The 21,820-nt window shown below is 39.1% G+C and overlaps 1 protein-coding gene across 3 annotated transcripts in view; it reads left to right on the forward strand.

Moving 5' to 3' along the window:
• Positions 1–21,820, forward strand: part of myo18ab (myosin XVIIIA b) — a 145,184-nt gene that overhangs the window by 44,680 nt on the left and 78,684 nt on the right. For 2 of the 3 annotated variants that reach the window (XM_053321307.1, XM_053321310.1), the window contains exons 3-14: positions 2,634–2,721; positions 4,775–4,881; positions 6,373–6,549; positions 7,743–7,953; positions 8,120–8,262; positions 8,509–8,609; positions 9,436–9,499; positions 9,698–9,842; positions 15,431–15,601; positions 15,695–15,785; positions 17,430–17,622; positions 18,180–18,266. In XM_053321307.1, coding sequence (XP_053177282.1) covers positions 2,634–2,721; positions 4,775–4,881; positions 6,373–6,549; positions 7,743–7,953; positions 8,120–8,262; positions 8,509–8,609; positions 9,436–9,499; positions 9,698–9,842; positions 15,431–15,601; positions 15,695–15,785; positions 17,430–17,622; positions 18,180–18,266 — 1,578 coding nt within the window. Of the gene's footprint in view, positions 1–2,633; positions 2,722–4,774; positions 4,882–6,372; positions 6,550–7,742; positions 7,954–8,119; positions 8,263–8,508; positions 8,610–9,435; positions 9,500–9,697; positions 9,843–13,497; positions 13,727–15,430; positions 15,602–15,694; positions 15,786–17,429; positions 17,623–18,179; positions 18,267–21,820 lie in introns of those variants that run through there. The other variant, XM_053321308.1, reaches the window with a different exon arrangement.

Genomic DNA, 21,820 nt, shown 5'->3' on the forward strand with positions numbered 1-21,820 from the left:
GACACATTGAAATTGTATCCCCTATACTGGTGTCCTGACTCTAACTCAGGGTTATACTGTAGTGCTGTTTGTAGCATTGGACCATTTGGTCCTGCTTCTTTTTATTAGTTGGAAAGTTTTCAACACACTGTTGTGTCATTTAAGCTTTGCCAGTGTTACATGAACAAGTTTAAAGCTTCACATTCTATCTCAAATGTCATTTGGATCTATCTGAATTAAATAATTTAATTTTCAAGGCTGAAAATCTTTAGACAGAAAGATGCAGAATTTAGTCAAATAATGATGCAACACCACTCATTTTCATAACACCAAATTAATAATTAATGAATGATCTATCTAGTGATGATTTATTCTTTTCAATTAACAGCACTCTACAGTGGCTGAGCTCTTCAGCTTTAGTCCAGGCGTTCCTTCCAAATAACATGTCTTTAATATGTCATTGTGACAGTTAACAATAACTCTGGCTGCTCTATGCTACCTTATCATTTTCTCTCTTGTATGATCAGAATCATTTTCATTGTGTTACTCATAGCACAACCATTTTTCACTTTTCCATTACTCTGTCAAATATCCATGCTCCTTTGTTTTGCTTCTATGCACTGCATTTCATCATCCAAAGTTTCATGTGGACCTTGTCTTTTTCTTTCCCTCCCCTTCTTCCTCTTATTCTCTTTCCTTCTCTCCATGCCTTACCCAAACTGCTTTTGCTGGCTCTGATTGTCTCTCTGTGGCTGCTTTGTGGCTAAGCTGGAGCCGGCAGTCAGTGTTTCGTCTTCTGTCCAAGCCCCTGCCTCGGTGGCCCCGCTACCCCAGGGCCCCCTCCAGGTACTGCAGCCCTCCAGTCTTCTTCTGGTTCTCCTAACTGGAATTTCTACTTAGTATAAAGGCCAACCTTACCCTTTTCCCCTGTCTGCAGTATTTCCAACATCTGTATTAGGCTGCATTCAAAAAGCTAGAAGATAAATTTAGTCAGTGTCTTCTTCTGATATATTAGACAGGACGTGATATTCGATTCAATGTGATATTTTCAGTCATTAGTCTTACTTTCATTATGCTCCTGGTTGTTGAAATGGTGTGTTGAACAATTTCTCTCTACAGCTTTTACTTATATAATCTCCCAATGTCCTAAATCTGTGTTTGTACTAATTGCACAGAAATAACAGTACATTGACATTTTCTACCTCAATTAATGATGGCTTTGTTTTGATTGGTATGAGCTCTAATTTGTAAGATGATGGCATGATATATCTGCTTCTTTTCACAACCCGTCGGGTTGATAGAAGCCACCTGCATGGACTTTAAAACTCTCTGCGTCGCCTTTTTTTGAGGCTTGGCATGGTGATGGAGCAGTATACCGTTACAGATGCATGTCCACTGTCTCCATACTTGGGTAGGCAGTATCTGACTGGGATTTGTCTGAGTGTGGTGTGATTATTTATTAAGTTTATGTGTTACCAGTGGATTGTTTTGGCTCACAATAAATCTTTGTTTATAACTCCAGCTCTTTTTGTTGTCATATAACCGTTTAATTCCATGAATCTGTAAACACTGATCTCTCCTGAAGGGATCACAGAAGATGCTTTTATGAATAATGTGAAGTAAACTAAATCTCTCTCACAGGTGTGCGATCTCTTCATACAGTGACACAGTCTGCCAATATGCAGATGATATCTTTATTTATCTTTGTGCTCATCTGTTTTATCCTAGCTGTCTGCATCTATCTCTGTATAACATGTGTTGCTCATATATAATTGTGACCTTTGACCTCTTCATGCTGACCAAATCACCAGGGATCAGTGGAAGAGGACCCTGTGGCCCTCCTTCAAGCATCTCATGCTGCAGCTAAGCAACCCCAGGTCTGGCCTGCCCTGTGCCTGAGTGTGATTCACCACCAGCTCATCTAAAAACACACCTGTCCCACCACCCTTATTTCTTTTCCCCACCTGTATTCTACGAAGACCTGCTCTACTCTGCCTCTCATTGGCTGGTACTTGTTGTGTTTGTTAATTAGTTTGGTTAGGTTTAGACATGAGGAGAGAGGTGATTAGGGTCGGTGCCAATGAGAGGCAGTGTAGGACGGGTCTCACAGAGTGCCGGCAGGGGAAAAGAAAAAAAAGAAAGAAATGTGTTCCCCCATCACCCTGCACTATGGAGTGCTGTGCTGTGTTGTGCTATCTCCCTTTGCTTGCAGAGTGCTTTGTTCCCTATTCACTTTTCCCATCAACATTACGTGAAATTTATAGTCAATAACTATGCCTTAATTTTGGTTTTTGGGTGTACATTCCAAAACATTTCCTTTACTGTTTATTTTCCTATTTCTAAAATGTGTTTCTATTATTTTATCTTTATTGTGTCTCGTTCAAAGTTTCTCCCACACCCATGCACACACACCACCCTGAAGGGGCATGCAGTGCTCAGTGGAAGTTACCAGAAACCTTTTGAGTCCACTTTCATTCACTGCATGGTCATCCTGTTCACAAAGCTTTTCCTTCATAACCTTTCAGCATGTGCAGAACAGCTGTCTCAGAAAGAGCCAGTGTGACTTTGAGTGGTCCAGCGACGTGGCTTGATAACAACAGTCTCCATGTCCGGGCTGTCCAGTCATTTTTCTCGTTGTACGTTCTGTTCTCTAGGTGAAGACTGAGGAGCAGATTGCAGATGAGCAGGCCTGGTATGGATCAGAGAAGGTCTGGCTGGTCCACAAGGATGGCTTCTCCCTGGGTGAGATGGCATTGCGCAGCGTATTAACACTATGGTGTAGCTTTACCTGCTTTACCTTTCCAGTGGAGAAGATTTCAAACACTTTTTGTCGACAGTTTTGGTCTTAGTGTTTAAAATTTGGGGCCATTTCTAAAATTTTGTGGTGCATCAACTAGTGCATAAATGATCCCTTTTTAAATACATTAAAATATAACATATTTATAATACATACAGTTATTTAAATAGTTCATAGAGCCCGACTGATATGGGATTTTGGAAATTGAAAAATTCACTGATAACCGATATGGTGGCCAATATAATTAATTTTTGAGCTTGAATGAGAATAGACCTTCTCTGTGTGGTTATGAGGCTCCTTCATTAAACAACTAACTAATGAAGTACATTTAACATTGTAAAGCATTTCTAGAAATTAACACTAACAAAACAGAGAATAAATAAAATGAAGTAGCAAAATAAATATCAGTACTGTACTGTATCAGTCATTATTTCAATTGATTGATTTTTTTTTCTTGTTTATCAATAAATGTTGTTATGAATATTTCACATTCATGTGTAAGTCTCAAACAGCAGAGTGAACAGATGGAGAGTGGCAGCAACTTTATTCTGTTACACATGGGGAAACTTTCAACAGTGGAAAAACAGATGTTGAAATGTAATTTTGTAAATGTAGCCACTGTAATTGTTCAGCTTGAGACAAACTATTTGGTGTGAGTACATATTCACACATTAGCTTCCACGGTATGAAAGTAGCTAGGTGGTTAGCTGGCTGGCTAATGAGGCTAATGGCTAATGTGGCTAACGAGTATGATTAACTCTGGTCAGTGAGGGATGGGGACGTTGTTTATTTACTTTCCAGCATTGTGTCTCATCAGCTAGGTCACAACATAGTGAAATCAACAGTGAACAGACTCAGTTGATCACTGCACCATCTGCTGAGCTGCAGAAAGCTGATCTGAACTTTTAATCTGCTACATTACAGACTGTTACTGACAAACTACAACTACTAACATAGCTAACATGTGGAAAGCATGAGTGACATGTTGTCAGGGACTGACTTAATGTTATATTAGTTATATTGAAAAGGGGAAATGACGGGGTTATTGCTTATTAACTTCTTAGTATGTGTTTCACAAACTCCTTGGTAACTTACTTTTGAGACACCGCTAGACTCCTGTGAGCTCTGATGCTAACTCCATCCCTCATGCTACAGACAGTATTATAAACAATGGAGTGGAAGCACGCTCTGCTGAACAAATTACGTAACAACACCATGTCTAAATCACCCCAAGCATCATTTTCTGCGTTATATGTTCTGTAAAAAAGTTTTCATATTGGCTCATATCTGTGTCCAAACTATTCCATAAGGCTGTGTGCCAACCAAACAGGAGCACACATGATCCAACCGATCAGCTGTCTGAAGACTGAGATCAGCTGATTAAATGAATCAAGCCTGGTCTGCTCCTGATTGGTTGGAATGAAAATCTGCAGCCACATGAACCTGTGTGGAATAGTTTGGACACCTCTGCTGTACAGTGTATGAAGTGAGGAAGAATAAAAGAAATAATAAGGCATTAAAAAACGTTAAAGTTCAATTTGAAAGCATATACAGTAAAGTACAAGTGTAGAGATGGTCACAACAGTAGTTACCATTGGAAGGGAGTTATTGTGTGTTAAAATGAAAATTTCATACTCTCTCATACTTAATTCTTTCTATATGTAATTTTATTCCAGTTTAGCAATAATGGACAATAACAAATAATAATTTAATTTTCAAGATAATTACAAATCAATGTGCATTATGTTTGTGGTGTTATTTACTATCCACACTCCTCTGGGGCAGTCCACATACATTTATAAATAAAAGTGAGTTCAGTTTTCTGTCAGCAGAGGGAAAATGTTCTGTTCTCCCTTCTGATTGTAAGTGACCTCAGCTGTACTTATCTCTTTGTGGCTTCAAAGTTTTAAATCAACGTTTTCTGCTGTAGTTTTGTCTTTAATTAATCAGTAAGCAGGCCCACAGCTAACAGTGCTGTCCTCTCTTGTCTCTGCTCAGCCACCGTGGTGAAGACAGAGCCTGGCTCTCTGCCAGAGGGCAAGGTGAAAATCAAACTGGAACATGATGGGACAATACTGGATGTGGACGAGGATGACGTAGAAAAGGTCAGTGGGAGTTTGTTACAAATGTTAAATGGTACAGAGGAGCTGCAGCTGAAATCTGAGCCAGCCCTGCAGCTCAGGGCTTTAGACTATTTATTTGGATGGGACCATATAAAACAGAATGAAGGAAATGCAGAGCTAGCCTGAAGCTAGGTGGCATCAACAGTCTGTGGACAGCAAGAAGGAGGTCTTCTCTCCTTCTGTCCACCAGCCTGTCTGAGAGGAGCTCAGAGACACAGAGTCACAGACAGAGAGTCAGACAGCCACAGATGGCCACAGAGGACACTGCCAGCTGCCAGGCACTGACTAACCCTCGTGTACTTGGCCATAGTCCTTCTTTCCATTCTGACATCTCTGAAATCTAAATATGTGTTAACAGGGACCAAACAAACTCATGCTGTTGCTGGTATTCTAACAGTAATGCTCCAGACATCAGTACACAGAAGACAAAACAGAGACTAAGTCATTTGGTTGATGTAATCATTGACCTGCCTGTTTGTGGTCTGTCTAATAATCAGAAGAATCAATAGCAGTGTTCTTTAAGGAGAAAAAGCTACAATCATCCAACATGCTGTTTTTATCAGTGAGCTCTCTGAACAGTACAATGGTCAGCATAACTGATGATAAATATTGTACATTTTTCTTATTGTCAACAAGTATCATGTTCTGAGCAAAACCAACGATGAACTGATCTACTAACAATTAGTCTGATACATCTTATTCTGTGCAGTTGGGCTTCATAGTTACCATCCTGGCAAGTCAGAAAGTATTGAGAGGTGGACTTTGATCTTTTCATTTGTTGTGTGTAAGAACAACAAGAATAGAATAGAGCAGATGTATTTTAAGGAGAGAGATGTGCTTCAGGCATTCTATGGACTAATCAAATGTGTGATGTGGCTTTTGAAAACAAACATGAATATGATGTTTTTTCATACTTTACTATCTACATATACATATGACTGGATTAGGGTTATTATTCCAAATGAATTGATGTTCCATACTGTAAATGAAACATCATAATCTAAACAGTTAAAACTCATTGTGGTACTGTACTGTACAGAGCGATAAAATACTCAGCACAGAGTTAGTGTGCAGCACATGCTTTCATGTCAGACTTTCACTGCAGACACAGATGGACAGCAGCAGTGACGGTGGTGACATTGCACCTTCAGAGTCAATGGCTAATCAAATGAACTTTTGGCTGTAAATCTGGAAGAAGGTTGGTAATAATAGGGAGGAGGACATCTGTTTTAATTGCTCCAGTTACTTGGTTTCCCCAGTACATCCATACTGAAGCCCCCTCACTGACCTTAAAGTCTTTAAAGCCAGGTTTGATTTAGTCTCTAGATACCACTGGACCACGGACCAGCTCAGTTTTCAACTAGTAGTCCAGGGGTTTTCCATGATCAAGTTAAAAACTCTGTATCTGGTTACCCATTCATCCCTCACTCACAGCCAGCTGAATGCCACTGTCTGCTCCCTCTCCTTGTGTAGGCCAACCCTCCATCATATGACCGCTCAGAGGACCTGGCTTCACTGCTCTATCTCAATGAATCCAGTGTGATGCACAGCTTGAGGCAGCGCTACGGAGGAAACCTCATCCACACCTATGCCGGACCCAACATGGTGGTCATCAACCCCCTCAGCACACCCTCCATGTACTCTGAGAAGGTACAGCACCTTGATTCATGATGCAGGATGTTTAAAGCACTGCCTTTCAATTAAACACACATCAACTTAACTGTGCCTGTAGACTTGAGTGAAACGGTAAGTAACTCTAAACAGGAAACTAGAAAGCTACATTAAGCCATTTTTGACCACTAGGGGTCAGAAGACTTCCAAAACACAAACAACATGTCATGTAGATAAAAAAAAATAAAGAATAAAGTGTGGTATGTCATAGTGGCTGAGGTTCATGCAAGAAGCAGCAATGAAATGTCTGGATGCATCAGTTACTGGTGCTCAAGTATGTCATCTTTTTATATCCTCTTGAATATATTTGCATAAAGGTAGCAGATAGACACCTGCTCTAAAGCTGAAGCCCCTTCCCTGACCCTTATTATTGTTACCCCTCACCACCATCTTGACAGTTATTGGTGGCAATTCATACATCGTGATGCAACACAAAGTGCTTTACATATAGTCAGAACAAGAAAAAAAAACAAATGTTAGAAATAGGAACTCTATCATAACTTTCAAGAATCTGTAATGAGGAAACACCAGAGGAAGCTTAAGAATGTAAAAAATAAATCAAATCTAATGGTAATAAAAGATTAATAAAAATATTAAAAATAAAAGAATAAAATAAAGTCACTATAGAATAAAGTGGGTAAAATTGGAAATGTTTGGAGTAAAAGAGTTTATGAAGAAGAAACAATCAAATGGAATAAACAGAAGTAGTAGTAGCAGTAGTAATACAGGGTAAAATTGAAAATAAAAAACACATTAATAAATATATAAAATTCAACTGAAAGCTAAATTAAAAAGGTAGGTCTTAAGTTTGCTTTTAAAAATATCAACACTCAAATCATCATTTTTCTCAGTTATTTGAAATTTGTAACATCTTTTTTAAGCGCCTCATGGAGCAGCATATTAAAGTCCATGGATTGAGATGTTGAACAACTGCCTGTAACATTCAGGTCATGCAAATAACACAAACAGACTAAGTGCAATATTCAAAAACACAGTATTATTCAGGGAGTCTTACAGTGTTCTTGTTTATATATTTTCTTCATTACTGGTGACTGAATGAGACATTTCTGAGGTTTTCCAAAATAAAGGTCAGATTGACAGCCGTGTGAGTCTGTCCACATGCTGCATGATGCTGACCACTGTATGCTGTGTCTTTCTTCTTCCTCCATCAGGTGATGCACATGTTCAAAGGCTGCCGGCGCGAGGACTCAGCTCCTCATATCTACTCTGTGGCCCAGTCGGCCTACCGCAACCTGCTCACCACCCGGCAGGATCAGTCCATTGTGTTGCTGGGCAAGTCTGGTAGTGGCAAGACCACCAACTGCCAGCACCTGGTCCAGTACCTGGTCTCCATCGCTGGCAGCACGGGCAAAATCTTCTCTGGTGAGGATTATTGTCTATTTAACTTTAATTTATACATTTAGAAGCTGTCTATATGCTGGAACTTTACATATACCAGGTCTTTTTAAATATTCAGTAAATAAACATTGACCATCACTGATTCTTAAGAATAAATAGTGAAGAACAGATGTTATGTTTTGTGACTCAGCTGAGAAGTGGCAGGCGGTCTACACCATCCTGGAGGCTTTTGGTAACAGCCCCACTGCTATGAACTGCAACGCCAGCCGCTTCTCCCACGTAGTCTCCCTCGACTTTGATCAGGCTGGGCAGGTGGCCTCCGCCTCCATCCAGGTATACACACACACACACACACACACACACACACACACACACTTTCTACTTACAACCACATGGAAGCAGATGTGTGACCTCCACTGTCTCCATGACTTCAGAGCTCCTTCACTGCAATTATAAACTAAACTAACCAAATCCTTCAAGAAGTGAACAAATACAGAATGATATGTGACTGTAACCCAGTGTAACACTCTCACATGCAGTGGTGAGTAAATCCATATCACTCTGTTTGATCGTGTTCAGACGATGCTGCTGGAGAAACTGAGAGTGAGCAGACGACCTGAGGCAGAGTCCACCTTCAATGTCTTCTACTACATGATGGCTGGAGCTGACAGCACCTTGAGGTGACCTCTCTAACACTTCTATTCAACTTATTGCAACCTTTGAATGTAAACACTCCACAAGCATACATTTAATTTTTTTCTTTTTAATTCAGTTTCTTGCTTTTGATTTCTAAATTCACATGTATTGCCACCATCTCTTCGTCAGCTTAATTATCCACATTTGGAGGGTTTCCTCAGTGTCATTGCATACATTAGCAAGGCAAACGTTTTTTTTCATGCTTCTGTTTTTCTATTAATTCAAAAGCACACAAAACGTCAGGTTATAACAGGATTTCAGGCGTCATAGAAATCTCTCTCTCTCTCTCTCTCTCTCTCCATAAGTTACCATAACTTTTGTTCTCAGCATTAACATTTTTTCTAAAGATTCCCTTTCAGACATGTTTTAAGATATATAAAAATAATCTGCTCTGAATTATAATTTGTGTCCAATATGTTAAATTCTTCAAATTAGAAATCCAAATGCACAAATATTTAACAGTTGGATGCAAGATGTCTCCCACTTCACTGAAATGTTCATTCTCAGTGTATGTGCGCTGGGGGCTTCACATTTACTGCACATATCACATGTCTGTGTTTCATTCTGGACCATGATTGGCTCTGAACTGCTTCTCACAGATGATGGTTGGAGGTAAACGCCTTAAACTTAGATTTAAAGTGTACAGAGAAACCTTTCCTCTCTGTACATATACAATTCTGCACACTGTACAGAACAACATCCAAGTCACCAAAACATCAAACTGAAAATATGTACAACAACATCCAAAAAGACTTCAGCATTTTACTGGCAAAATCACCTCACATTCCTCCTCCTCTTCCTCTCTTCCAGAACTGAGCTGCACTTTAACCACCTGGCTGAGAACAGTGCTTTTGGGATTCTACCACAGACTAAGGTAATCACAGCAGCTAGTTCAACTGGTTTAAGTATCTGATTTTAGGGCTCAGTTGAATATTTTCTTGATGTATTATTTTGAGCCCAATCTGTTCTTTATTAATAAAATCAAAATATACACATCCAGCTGTTTGCTGCTACCACATGTGAGCTTCATCAGCAGGATCAGTAACATCTGATCTGATCTTGTCTCCTCTAGGCTGAAGATAAACAGCGAGCTTTGCAGCAGTTCACAAAGCTGCAGGCAGCCATGAAGGTGCTGGGCATCTCTAGTGAAGAGCAGAAGGCCCTGTGGCTCATCCTGGGGGCCATTTATCACTTGGGGGCCGCAGGTGCCACTAAAGGTAAGAACTTCTCTTTCACTGACTACAAATACATCAGATCAGTCTGACTCCTTATCATACTGGCCTTTACATGAGGAGAACTGCATTTGTGTTGTGACAGGTAGCAGTAGTGCTCCACAGAGAGAGTTTGGAGACAGTTTGGAGAGTTTACAGAATATTTGAAGAAAAACATCATAAGAAATATAAAAATTCCACATATTTAATCCTTCAGAGGAGCTGAAGGCCAGACTGAACCTGCTCCGTCTCCCCCAAACGAGCTGCTCCACATTCATAAATACCAAAGTAATCGTGTGTTCAGCCTGTCATCATTAATGCATACATTCACAAAGTGTGTTCCCCTCAAACAACCTACAAATGTGAGCTTGAGACAGCTTCCACCGTACCTGAGTTTGTAGAATAAGACCTGACGGACCTTTGAAAGACACAGGTTCTCATCATGTAACAGGGATCATTAGGAAAGACTAATAGCAGCATTTTCCAAACACTGATATCATTCCATGACTAATGTTTGCATCATCATTTCATAAATACATTCATAAAGTCTAAACAAACTAAAGAAATGCATGTATTAACAGAATACATGCACATCATCTTGTCTCAGAATCAGCTGTTTTGCTTGAACCTTCAGTGTTGGTCTATGTTCAGTTTAACATGTTTGTGATGTCACTCACAGTGTCACATCCTCTTTATCTCCACATTTAATGACTTTTTTTAGGCTAAGGAAATGGAACTAGCGCTTTAAAATCAATGTTCATTCATCAGGACTGTTAATTAGATCAGCAGTTTAGAGATATTGATATTATGTCAGGAAAAAATGTTGCTCTTTTCCTTTGTGCAGAGGAGCAGTAGATCAAAGGAGGATTCTAGAGAACGTCTGAGTGTTCAGTGTACTAAAGACTAATGTTTAAAATGGAGACAGTGAGATATTCCTCAGTCCTGCTGCAGTCACAGACAGGTTTCTCCTCACTCAGTCCTCACTCTATAACCAGCTGCATGAAGATGAGGGCTTTAACTGATGAGAATATGGTTATTAGTGTTTCACACCTACAGTATGTATGGTGGGTACAAGAATCAGGAAGTCTGACACCCAAGCAGTACATGTGAATCTTGTGAGGACACTAATGTTCAGTATTAGCTTCTATTCAAAATGATAGAAACAGTCCACATTATTACACTTATGAGGTACTTTACTTTACTCATGCTTTAGTTCAGCCTAGTTCATATCTGTACTAAATATTTTAAACCAACTAAACTAAACTATTTTTTTTGCTGCAGCTACTTTAAGCTAACCATTTATAAAGTAGTTAATGATAATCTCCATATAGGACTTGTGTTTTTGCATTGAGGTTTAGCTGCTTTTGCAGAGTAAAGGATCTGGATACTTCTTCCACCAGTGAACACCAGCAATTATTTCAGCTTCTCTTAAAGGTGACATATTCAGATTTTAGTGATTTTCAGTTATTTATATTGTTATAATATCAGATGTCTGTGCTAACAATGGTAAAAGACCCAAAACTTCAGGTAGATGTATGTAGAAAACCAGAGCTCTGAATATTTCATTAGCAACAGTTTTTACTACTTAAATGACGAGTATGCAACGTCTAAGAGCTGACCAATCAGAACAGAGCTCTGAATAAAAGGCTGAAACAGCTTGTTTCAGATAGTCCAGCAGAGCTCCAGATTAAAAATACTGACCTGAAAATGTGCAGAATATGTGTCCTTTTAATAATCACACCTACTGGTAGACAGTATATACGCTTCACATATACTCTGGTTACTGTATTCACATCCTCTATAGTCTCACAGTTCATGAAAGAAAGAAATAGGCTCTTTTCAATGAATTTAGCATCAAATAAAACTTAAATTCACCTGTAAAACATGCACAGAGCCTGTCATTGGTTTCAATAAACACAGTTTAATAGCTAGCTTGGGATCTAAATATTAGGATTACATTTCCTGTCACATGTTTAATAGGCTAGAATACAGACATAATGCAGTGGTCAAACACATAATTGTATACACAGTGGACAGAAAATGTCTGAAAGGAACCTTTATGTCTGTCACTGACCTGGAGGAGGAGTGTCATCACCTTCACATGTTACTTCTACATTTTAAAATACCAAACGCATTGAGAAGCATTGAACACTGTTGTACACATTTGTCCTCTATTTTCCCTAACACTCAGTTCATTTGTTTGAACCTGCCAATTGCTCCTCTGCGCTGCCCAACATGTGTTCATGTCCCTCAGTGATTACAACAGGACCCTGCTCAAATAACCATCAGCTATACTGAATGATTCCAAATTCCTATCACAAGTAAAATGATCTGACTGAATTTCTAGCAGCTGCCACTAGGTGTCAGGCTTGACCTGTGAATGCACACAGTCATAGTGAGGAGGATGCTGAGGTGTCTCAAATGACAGAAATTACGTTTGGTCACACTAGTTGTATCTAGCCATGAAATTTGACTTATTTACCAGCCTTTGATGACAGAGTCTGATTCACTTGTCATTCCAGAGAGAGCTGAGGTTAGACGTCTGTGTTATAATCATACAGTGTATCTGAATGCTCAAATATCTCTAGAGGGAAATGTTGGCAATAATGTTCTAGAGAAGATGAAACACAGGATAAGGGTTAGATATGTCATTGTCAACTAATGCATATGACACAGTTTATCTGCCCCCAGTCACACCACAGCCATGATTGATTCTCTAGTGTGACTTTTTTTGTAAGCAAAGTTGTTCCTGCAGTTTGAGCATCTTGCAAATGAGTGTAAGAGAGAAAATGAGCAAAATTCAATAAGAGAGCTGCAGGGAAGAAGGGAAGAAGCAGCATGCAATAATTCACTCCAGTTGAAAATCTCTCCAACTAAAATAATGTCATGATGCTTTCACACCCAACTTGTTTGTTAGGTTACACACACTGTTTTCTCATTGGTTTGCTTCATTTGGGCTGCCGTGAAAGCTGTCAATCAAACTCTGCTGCAGACCAAACAACTGGACCAAGGGTGTTTTAAAAGGATAGATCATCTGTCTCCAGCTACATAACCACAACCATACACTCACATACACTCATATTCTGCTCACACATAGTCCAGTTGTTTAACTAATTTTTATTGAGTTATTTTTCACCAATAATAAATAAGGAAAAGAATAGTTAGTTACAGCTTTAGATCAAATACACTGAAGAACAGTTGGGACATTAAAGACCACGAAAGTGACATTTTCTTCTAAACACATTAAATAGGTCATAAATGTGTGTCTCTTGTGGAGCTAGACTTCACAAACTGTGTTTCAAGATTTCTGTGTTCAGGATTTAGTGGGCGGGTCTGAAAATCACTGCCGCGTATAAATACATTCATCACACACTACTACTACAGTCTACAGTTAGCCAGTTAGCTGAGGTAGCTGCTGAGTTAGCCGTCAAGCTAGCCACCAAGCTAGCAGCCTAGTTAGCAGCAGAAAGCTCTCAGACTTAGCGTCCATGTTTCTGGTAGAGGTGGTGATTTTGATTGACAGGTGACACTTGGTAGGGGGACTCGGTGGGCACTCCCACAGCACTTGGAAAAAAGAGACTGATTTTTACACAACTATGAAGCCTAATTTCATATATTTATATATAAATATATATACATATATCATTCAAATTTGGCAGGGTGGTTAACAACACACTTGTTGTGGAGTTGTGGAGGATCAGCTGTTAGAAGCAGGGTGATGTGTCTAACCTCTCAGCTGCATGATGGTGGTTTGTCACTGTTGTTTAATGCTAATGTGTGTTTTCATGTGACTGTCTGTTGATGAAACCATGAACTGTATTATCTCTAACCCCCTCTCTTTACTTGCATGTTTGCATGCTGCGCCCTATCAAACGCAGATGGAGATGAAGGTAATGGAAAAACAACACACATGTTGTTGACTGTTGTCACTTAAAAAAAAACACAACTTTATTTCAGAGCCTCTCTTGTTTGTATTTTCTGTATTAATGCCTTTATCATGCCTTCCAGGCCTTAAGTCATTAGCATTTTTATTGTTTCTGCTCCTACTCCCCCTCCTCTCTTCATCTCCTTCTCTCTTGTGTTCTCGTGTTTGCCTCATGATGATTCTCCCTGCTCTCTGTCTCACCCTTTTCTGTTGCGTGAGATGAAAATCACGAGGATCAGAACTTTGCTGTCCTTTTTAAACTGCTCTCTGTGATTCCTCCCCATGTCTCCCACATTCTACTCTGGCTCTGTGTCTAAGCTCTGGCTACACAGGCTTTCATGTTGCCTTGGTCTGCTTTAACACATGGGCTTTGAATCGCCTCCAGACAGACTGCAGACACACTCCTCACACACACATTTGTACAAACACAGACAGAGACAGGAGATGATCAGCAGTGATTAGCAGGCTCATCCTTAGTTATTAGCTTTGTTTTCAGTGCAGTCAGGTCAATATATGTACAAAATAAAAAAATAAATACTGACCTGGAAGGGGGACGGGTGTGGCAGTTGTAGATTTACAAGAAAAGATATTCACATATTCTCTGACATTATAAAGTTGCAAATGAAAAAAACTCACAAATGTATGAGAAGTAAGAGACTGTTCATTCACTGCAGGCATAATGCACAACAAGTGACTTCTATACACTGTTGCAAAGTGAGGCTATGTGAGTGCTTGGCATAAAACACCATAAAAAAAAGTAAATTTGTGATTGTTTTTCTTACAAATTTTTGACTTTATAATGTCAGAGAACATCAAGTTTTACCCCCCCCCCCCCCCCAGGTCAGCATTTATTTCTTTAACATATATGGCATCGTAGGTTTCTGTGGTAGAATCTCTGAAATAAACAACATAGACATTGACTGAAACGGGATCATGAGTAAAAATGACAAGATCAACACAAATTAGGATTAGAAACAGCCATGTCTTCTAATATCCACACCTTCAGTTTGTAACAAGTCACATGGAAAGAAACAAACAAAAAGCACTCTCTTCAGCCACTTTCAAAGGGTGTGTTCACATTCATTTACACATGGCCCAGCACGGCTGTAAAAATAGGCACAGACACATTTAAAATGTGTCATCCTGCTCTAAAACTCTCCTCTTTAAAAAATGATGCATCATTTGTGTCACACTCCTCTAAACCTGGATGTTATCTGATCATATGGACTGTTGTTACAAAAAGAATGACATTTTCTATTGATGGAAAATCTCAACCTCACGTATGAATCTTAACACCTTAGCTGTCAGATTTCACACAACACCCCCCCCCTCTCCCCCATGTCGATTCTCTGTATGCAGACCATCCTCTGCTGTCAGCACCAGACAGGAAATATCTTATAGCTACACAGGCCTGCCATAATGGATGCTTATGTGCCTGTAAGGTTTTTGACACTATTTGTAGTTTGATAGTGTTTTCTGTTCATGTTAGCTTTAGCTCAGACAAAAACAAAAACACTATGACCCTCAGTATCCTTACCGCCCCCCCCCCCCCCCCCCCCCCCCCCCCCCTCATCCTCCTTCATCTTTGTGCATCTGTCATCTTCATTATCTTTCCTCCCTGTTGCATATTGTCATGTATATTAAAGCCATGTATTGACTGTGCTTGCAGCGGGTCGCAGGCAGTTTGCTCGTCATGAATGGGCCCAGAAGGCAGCCTACCTGCTGGGCTGCACCTTAGAGGAGCTGTCCTCTTCTATCTTCAAGCACCAGGCTAAAGGATTGCAGCACTCCACCTCATTCAGAGGAGGACCAGACGAGGCCGGTCAAGGAGACAACTCAGGTACAGCTTGATTTAAACACAGTTGTGTTTGCTCTGCCTCTGCTCTGATGATGGACAGATGTTTCTGACTCTGATCTGTTGTCTTTCTCTCAGGCTCCAAGGTCACAGCCTTGGAGTGTTTGGAGGCCATGGCATCAGGACTCTATTCAGAGCTCTTCACCCTCGTCATCTCCCTCATTAACAGGTTAATATAGTATGTTAGTTCTGCTGGAGTTCCTTTCATAAGGGTTTATAATACAGTTGCTTTGTGGGTGTGTGTGTGTGTGTGTGTGTGTGTGTGTGTGTGTAGTTTCAGAGCTTTCATTTCTTACATTAACAGATGCAGATTCAAACCTAATTTCTTCCCTAACTGTCATTTTCCTCTCTTCCTCACTTTTATTCTTTCCTCCCCTATTTTTAAAAAACGTTTTTCTCCTCTTTCCACCCATATGCTGTTTGTCTTTACATTCTGTTGTTATGTTTTCTTTGTTGAAATGCTACTGCTCAGTACAGTTGCAACTGAAGGACACACTGCACATGATACTTGTACTACTTTCACTGCTCACACTTTTTAAGGAACATTTCAGCATTTACACTTCAATTCATTTTTTAGTTTAGTAAACCACATGTCCTGTATTACAAAACAAATCAAATCAATGAAATGAAATTGTAGGCTGCACCTGAAAAGAGGTGAATATAAAACCTCTCTCAGGCATAATAACAAAAACAAGCCAGGCCAGACTATAGCTATAGCTTGTTGAGGTTATTGATTAGCATGTATTGTATGTATTTCTGCTGCTGTGTGTAGATGCACACAATCCGCAGCTCTGCATTTATACTGGTGTGTCTGTGTTTGGCAATAAACAATTAGTGTTGTCTGTGCTCACAGGTGGCTGTGAAATCAATGAGCTCCTTCACTTGTTTGTTAGTTGATTTCATATTGTGCAGATTCTTCAGGCCTTTGTCTCATATGCTCTACGCTTCATTTGTAAAGCTGCACATGGAGTTACTCACTGATATCAGTTCTAACTCTGAAAGTTGCACATTGACTGCATGTACTCACACTTGTAACATGTGTAATGGTGATGTACGGCTGTGCAACATTTCCTCCAGTCTGTCACATTGAAGGATCATTGATATGGTCCACAAACTTTGTGCCATTTCTTTACATAGACGCTTGATTTATAAATCAGGTGTGTCATAAGAAGCCAGATGACACCATGCACATAAACAGGTTGGACTCATTTATCAGTCTGCCGGTGTTTCTCTGATTGACACTACTACTCATACTACTCATGAGTATCCTTGTTCATACATGGAACATCAGGAACCTGGTTATTCATATCATTGTATACATGACGTTTCTGACCATCTGTATCCAGTTGTGTCTTGATTTCTCAGCGTTCCTCTACCAACAGAGAACACTGATAAACCTGAATATTGTGCTTACGTGCAGCAGTGTCCTGGTTTCTATTAGAGTACTGCAGGTAGCATTTCAGATGGTGTTTACACAGAACTGGATACTCACTCATTGTGTCCACCTTTTATGAATTGATTTTTCTGTAAATTATATTCAAAGCATGTTCACATTATTGTTTGAACTGCTTTTTATCTCTTTTATCATGATCACTATTTCATCATTAATTAAATCTGGTTGGGTGTTTTGTCAGACAAAACTTACTACAGCTCTAGTACATGTGCTCTCACATCTTTTTAGTTCTTCTTTTCTAATCTCTTCTGCTCTCTTCTTCCCACTTCTACCCTGTTATTGTCATACTACAGCTAAACAGCCCCTTAGTGTCCACACAGCTTCATCACTAAAGCATCAGGGTGTGTTTGTGTTTCTCAGGGCTCTGAAGTCCAGTCAGCATTCTCTGTGCTCCTTGCTGATCGTGGACACTCCAGGTTTCCAGAACCCTCGTCTGGCTCAGCAGCAGAGGGGAGCCACATTCGAGGAGCTCTGTCACAACTACACCCAGGAGAGGCTGCAGACCCTGTTCCATGAACGCACCTTTGTTCAGGAGATGGAGAGATACAAGGAGGTGCTGCTGGCCAGACACAGCATGACACTAAGCAGATAGGACCTCATTTCAAATATAGTCAAATACTGATTCTTGCTATTATTATTTGTGGAGGTTTTGAGGTATTTGGCTCCACTCCTATACACTGGAGATGAATTGAATGGAAGTTGTAATGCTCACAGCAATGGAAAATGACTTTTTAAAACTCTAGTCAATCCACAGAACACACAGTGTTCAGCAGCTTTCATTGGAGCCATTTCTCCTGTAGAACATGACTTAATGAAAACTGGTCACAACAAGCTTTCACAGAGATGAATCCAACTCTCCAGTTTACCCTCAGTTTTCCTTCAAACATGAACTAACTCAATGATCTTGTTCTGCAAATACAGATAACATTGTTGTCACCGATTTCTGAAACGTTGTGCTAATTACAATCCAATGTAGACTCATCAAACCCAATCTAAAGAATAGTAATGTTCTTTTTCCATGCAGTAATATTATTGATTAGATACACTTGTGATTTATTGATCATCTTCTTTAGTTTACTAACCCTAACCTTTATTCCTTCCTATATCTAGGAAAATATAGAGCTTGCTTTAGATGACATAGAGTCCAGTACCTCACTGTCTGTAGCAGCTATTGACCAGACCTCAGCTCAAGCTCTGGTAAGCACAAATCTCACACACTGTGCATGTGTTGTCACTGTGCTCTGTCACTGTGTTCTGCTCCTGCTCCAATCCTATCATTAAAAATGTGTTTGTCTCCATAACAGATCTCAAGGTTTGTTTCAGTGAAGCTCTGAGATATGCAGGTGCACATTCAAGGGCAGTGTGTTTGGGCCTGGCAGTTTTAATCTTATTCAATGAGCCATTAATGCAAATCAAGTTGCAGCCCAAACGAGCGCTGCGTAATACCACTGAGCCAGCAAATAGCCCCGTTCATCACCACTGACAAGTGCAAATAGCTGTAGCTTTATTGCTAATCTAGCAAAGCTGGCATCACTGTGTCCTAAAGCCCTCTGATCTGAAAACACTGCTCTGTGTTTACTTGACTCTGGGATGACACTGCTGCATGGTGTCAATCTCCTATCTATATGTTTGTGTCTGTTAACAGGTAGCAAGTATCTGTTTAACATTTGAAATCACTTCTTATCTGATTCCTGTGTGTTAATGAAGAGGATGTCTTACATTAAGGTGGCTTTATAAAAAGTAAAGAGTCCTGTTATACAATAACAGCGAGATACAGATACACTGCTCTTTGCCTGATGACACCAGGGTGCTACAGAATAACCACACACACACACACACACACACACACTTCTACACACATCAGACTGGTCACTTATTGTTGGATATTTTGCTTTTTCATGAAGGAGACTTCGGGTTAGTGCTCATCAGACTATTTTCTGACTGTCTTTGAAGCAAAAGTAGCAAGCCCTGTTTTATCCTTGAAACACAATGCAATGCTAACGCTGCTGTGTAACATTCAGTACTTACCAAAAAAACACAATCTATATAGAAGTCCATAGTATCAGCATATATCATCATCATTTCACAAAAGAGTCCTGGGAAAGTTTGCATCTTTTTATGAGCTTTTCAGTAGCTTAAATCAGTCCATCATTCAGTTTCAGTTGAAGCTGTCATTTTCAAGTTCCACACTGCAGATGTGCAAACGGAAATGAAAAGCACATTTCAAGTTTGATGTCATTTTCTCTGTGACAGTGTAGGAGTACTTTAAAAATGCTTCAGTCAGTGTTAACATACTAGTTTCCATGTTGGCAGCAATTTTGCATTTTCAAACATGAGGCTGAAAAACTGAAAATAAATTAAACAAAATAAAACATTTCTATTTGATGAAATGATTTCCTTTCACAGTTGGTAGCTGAAGACTTCCTAAAAGTTCCTTGTGGATTTAATAATTCTATGAGCAAAATGAGATGAACACATACATGATGAGTCTTATTGTTCAGTAAGAAGAACATCATAAAAATAATTCAGTTGAATGAAAATCTCATTATGAGCTGTGTGTTTGTAGCTTGTGTTGTGAGTTCAGTATAATCCAGTTGAAATACATTGAACAGATAATATTTTAACAAGCTTTAAATGAATGAGCTCATTTGGTCTGCTTTTTCTTGTATGTCATCAAATGAAAATGTCATGTGACTGTTCACCTGCCAGGTTTCAGTTGTGTACAACTCCTGACATTCAGTCCAATCAAATCTATACTCAGATAGAGACAAAGCAGACAAATGACCATTTACATGCTGTGCCAGCCCCGTCGCCTCTATCCAATTAGTTTGGCTCTTTGTGATTGTGACTCATTTTTGGAATTGGTTTTACATGAACAATATTAATTGGCATTTAATTTGTGATTTGTGTCCCTCTTGTTGGCTTGAAATGGTTTCTGTCTGTCTACTCATCAGTTGGCTTCTCACTGCACAGCCCATTCAGTTATTAATGATAGCTGTATGTGTGTGTGGCACTTTGCCTTTGCAGAAAATCTGGAGCATTGATGTGTATTGCTTTGTGTAAGTGTTATAGACAAGTGCTTAATTTCCAATATAGGCAAACACATTTACTAAGGCATTACATTTTACTCATGAGATGGGAACCACCTCCATTCACTGTTTAGTCAGGAAGGAATGATTACATTTAATTACTGACCTCTGCTTCTCTGCTTTAAAGAAACATTCACAGACTATTTGTTGCTGATGAATGGAACATGTATTTATAGCTGAATGTGCTTTAATGAATAAATGAGGTAGTAACACAAATAGAGATATATTGGCAGAATTGAACAGATGAATGCAGTGATATAGAGGTTATGTGTTATTATTAAACTACCAGAATATAATTAAACATTAAGTTAAACTATTTTACTTTTGTATGGTTTTAATGTATTCAGATGTGATGAATCATCATATTAGCAGCATGAGTAATATGCAGAAGGACTGCACACATATGACCTGTTTACATTTGGCCTTGTGAATAATGAGTTTTCTGTCAAAGCAAAGGAAAATACAATGGTGTTGATAATGAAAGCTGATACGTTGTAGAGAGGAGGTCACAGTCAAGTCCACTCCCAACAGTCACTCAGTGTTTCATTCCATAATCATGATGATGATGATGAAGGTTCCTTAAAAGCCCTTGAATCTTCCTGTTTCTTTATAACATCACATTTTTATGACTAATTAAAAAGTCACAGTTAAAGTTTGAACAAAGAGATCATCTCTAAACATGTTTGGAGAGGAGGGCTGCCAATCAATTCAAAAAAGTCAACTAATTAATCACACAATATGCTATGATTAATCACAATGAATAGCTTTTTTGTTCTTAAGATTAAAGATTGTATTTATGGGTGTTAAAATGATTTGTTAAAGGTTTATTTTAGAGGGTTAGGGTTAGGAGGAAACGGGGAAGGAGAGGGAGACTTGCAAAGGGACGCTGTCTTTATGTGGCATGTGTGATATCCTCTGCACTACCAAGGTTCTCCTGAGCTGGACATTTTTTACCCTAACCAAGAAAGTACATTAAAAAACTGTAGTTTAATATCATTTTTTAAAACTTTGAACACAGAGTCCCAATAAAACCATCCAAACCACTGACTGTAAGCTTTACACAGGTTTCTAATATGCAGAACAGAAATACATGATGGCAAAACACAGACATATGTTAAACTGTCAAACTATCAAAGCCATTCAAATGAGATGTTCTTATATGCACAAATATAAATGATAATTATGAACAATAAATGTATTCCATGTTCAAGTGTCAGTTGCATTTCAACAATGTTCACAAAAATCCATCAAATATAAAGTAAAGAAGGAAAGATTGTGATTGACGCAGAGAGAGTTCAAAGGACAAAATGAAACGTATTATGATGATGATGATGATGATGATGATGATGATGATTATTGTTATGAGTTTATTCAGCTTCCTTCACAACAAGCTGTCATGACACTGTTCATTTAGCAGCACAGGTTTATAATGTATAAAAGACTCTGCTGTGAGTAACCATTTGTCTCGTATAGTTTTTCCATAAAGAAAATCCTTCAAATGAAATATCTTCCTCCTGTTATAGATTGATTCTGAATCTATAAATACATAAATATATTTCATGTCAGAAATATTCCTGCTGGACACACAATGTCTCCTGCTTGGACCATGATTGGCTCCAGACTAGTTGTGATGTCATAAACCGTGCTCATAGCTAGAGCTAG

This window comes from Scomber japonicus, chromosome 6 (genome assembly GCF_027409825.1).
Source record: "Scomber japonicus isolate fScoJap1 chromosome 6, fScoJap1.pri, whole genome shotgun sequence".
Lineage (NCBI taxonomy): Eukaryota > Metazoa > Chordata > Actinopteri > Scombriformes > Scombridae > Scomber > Scomber japonicus.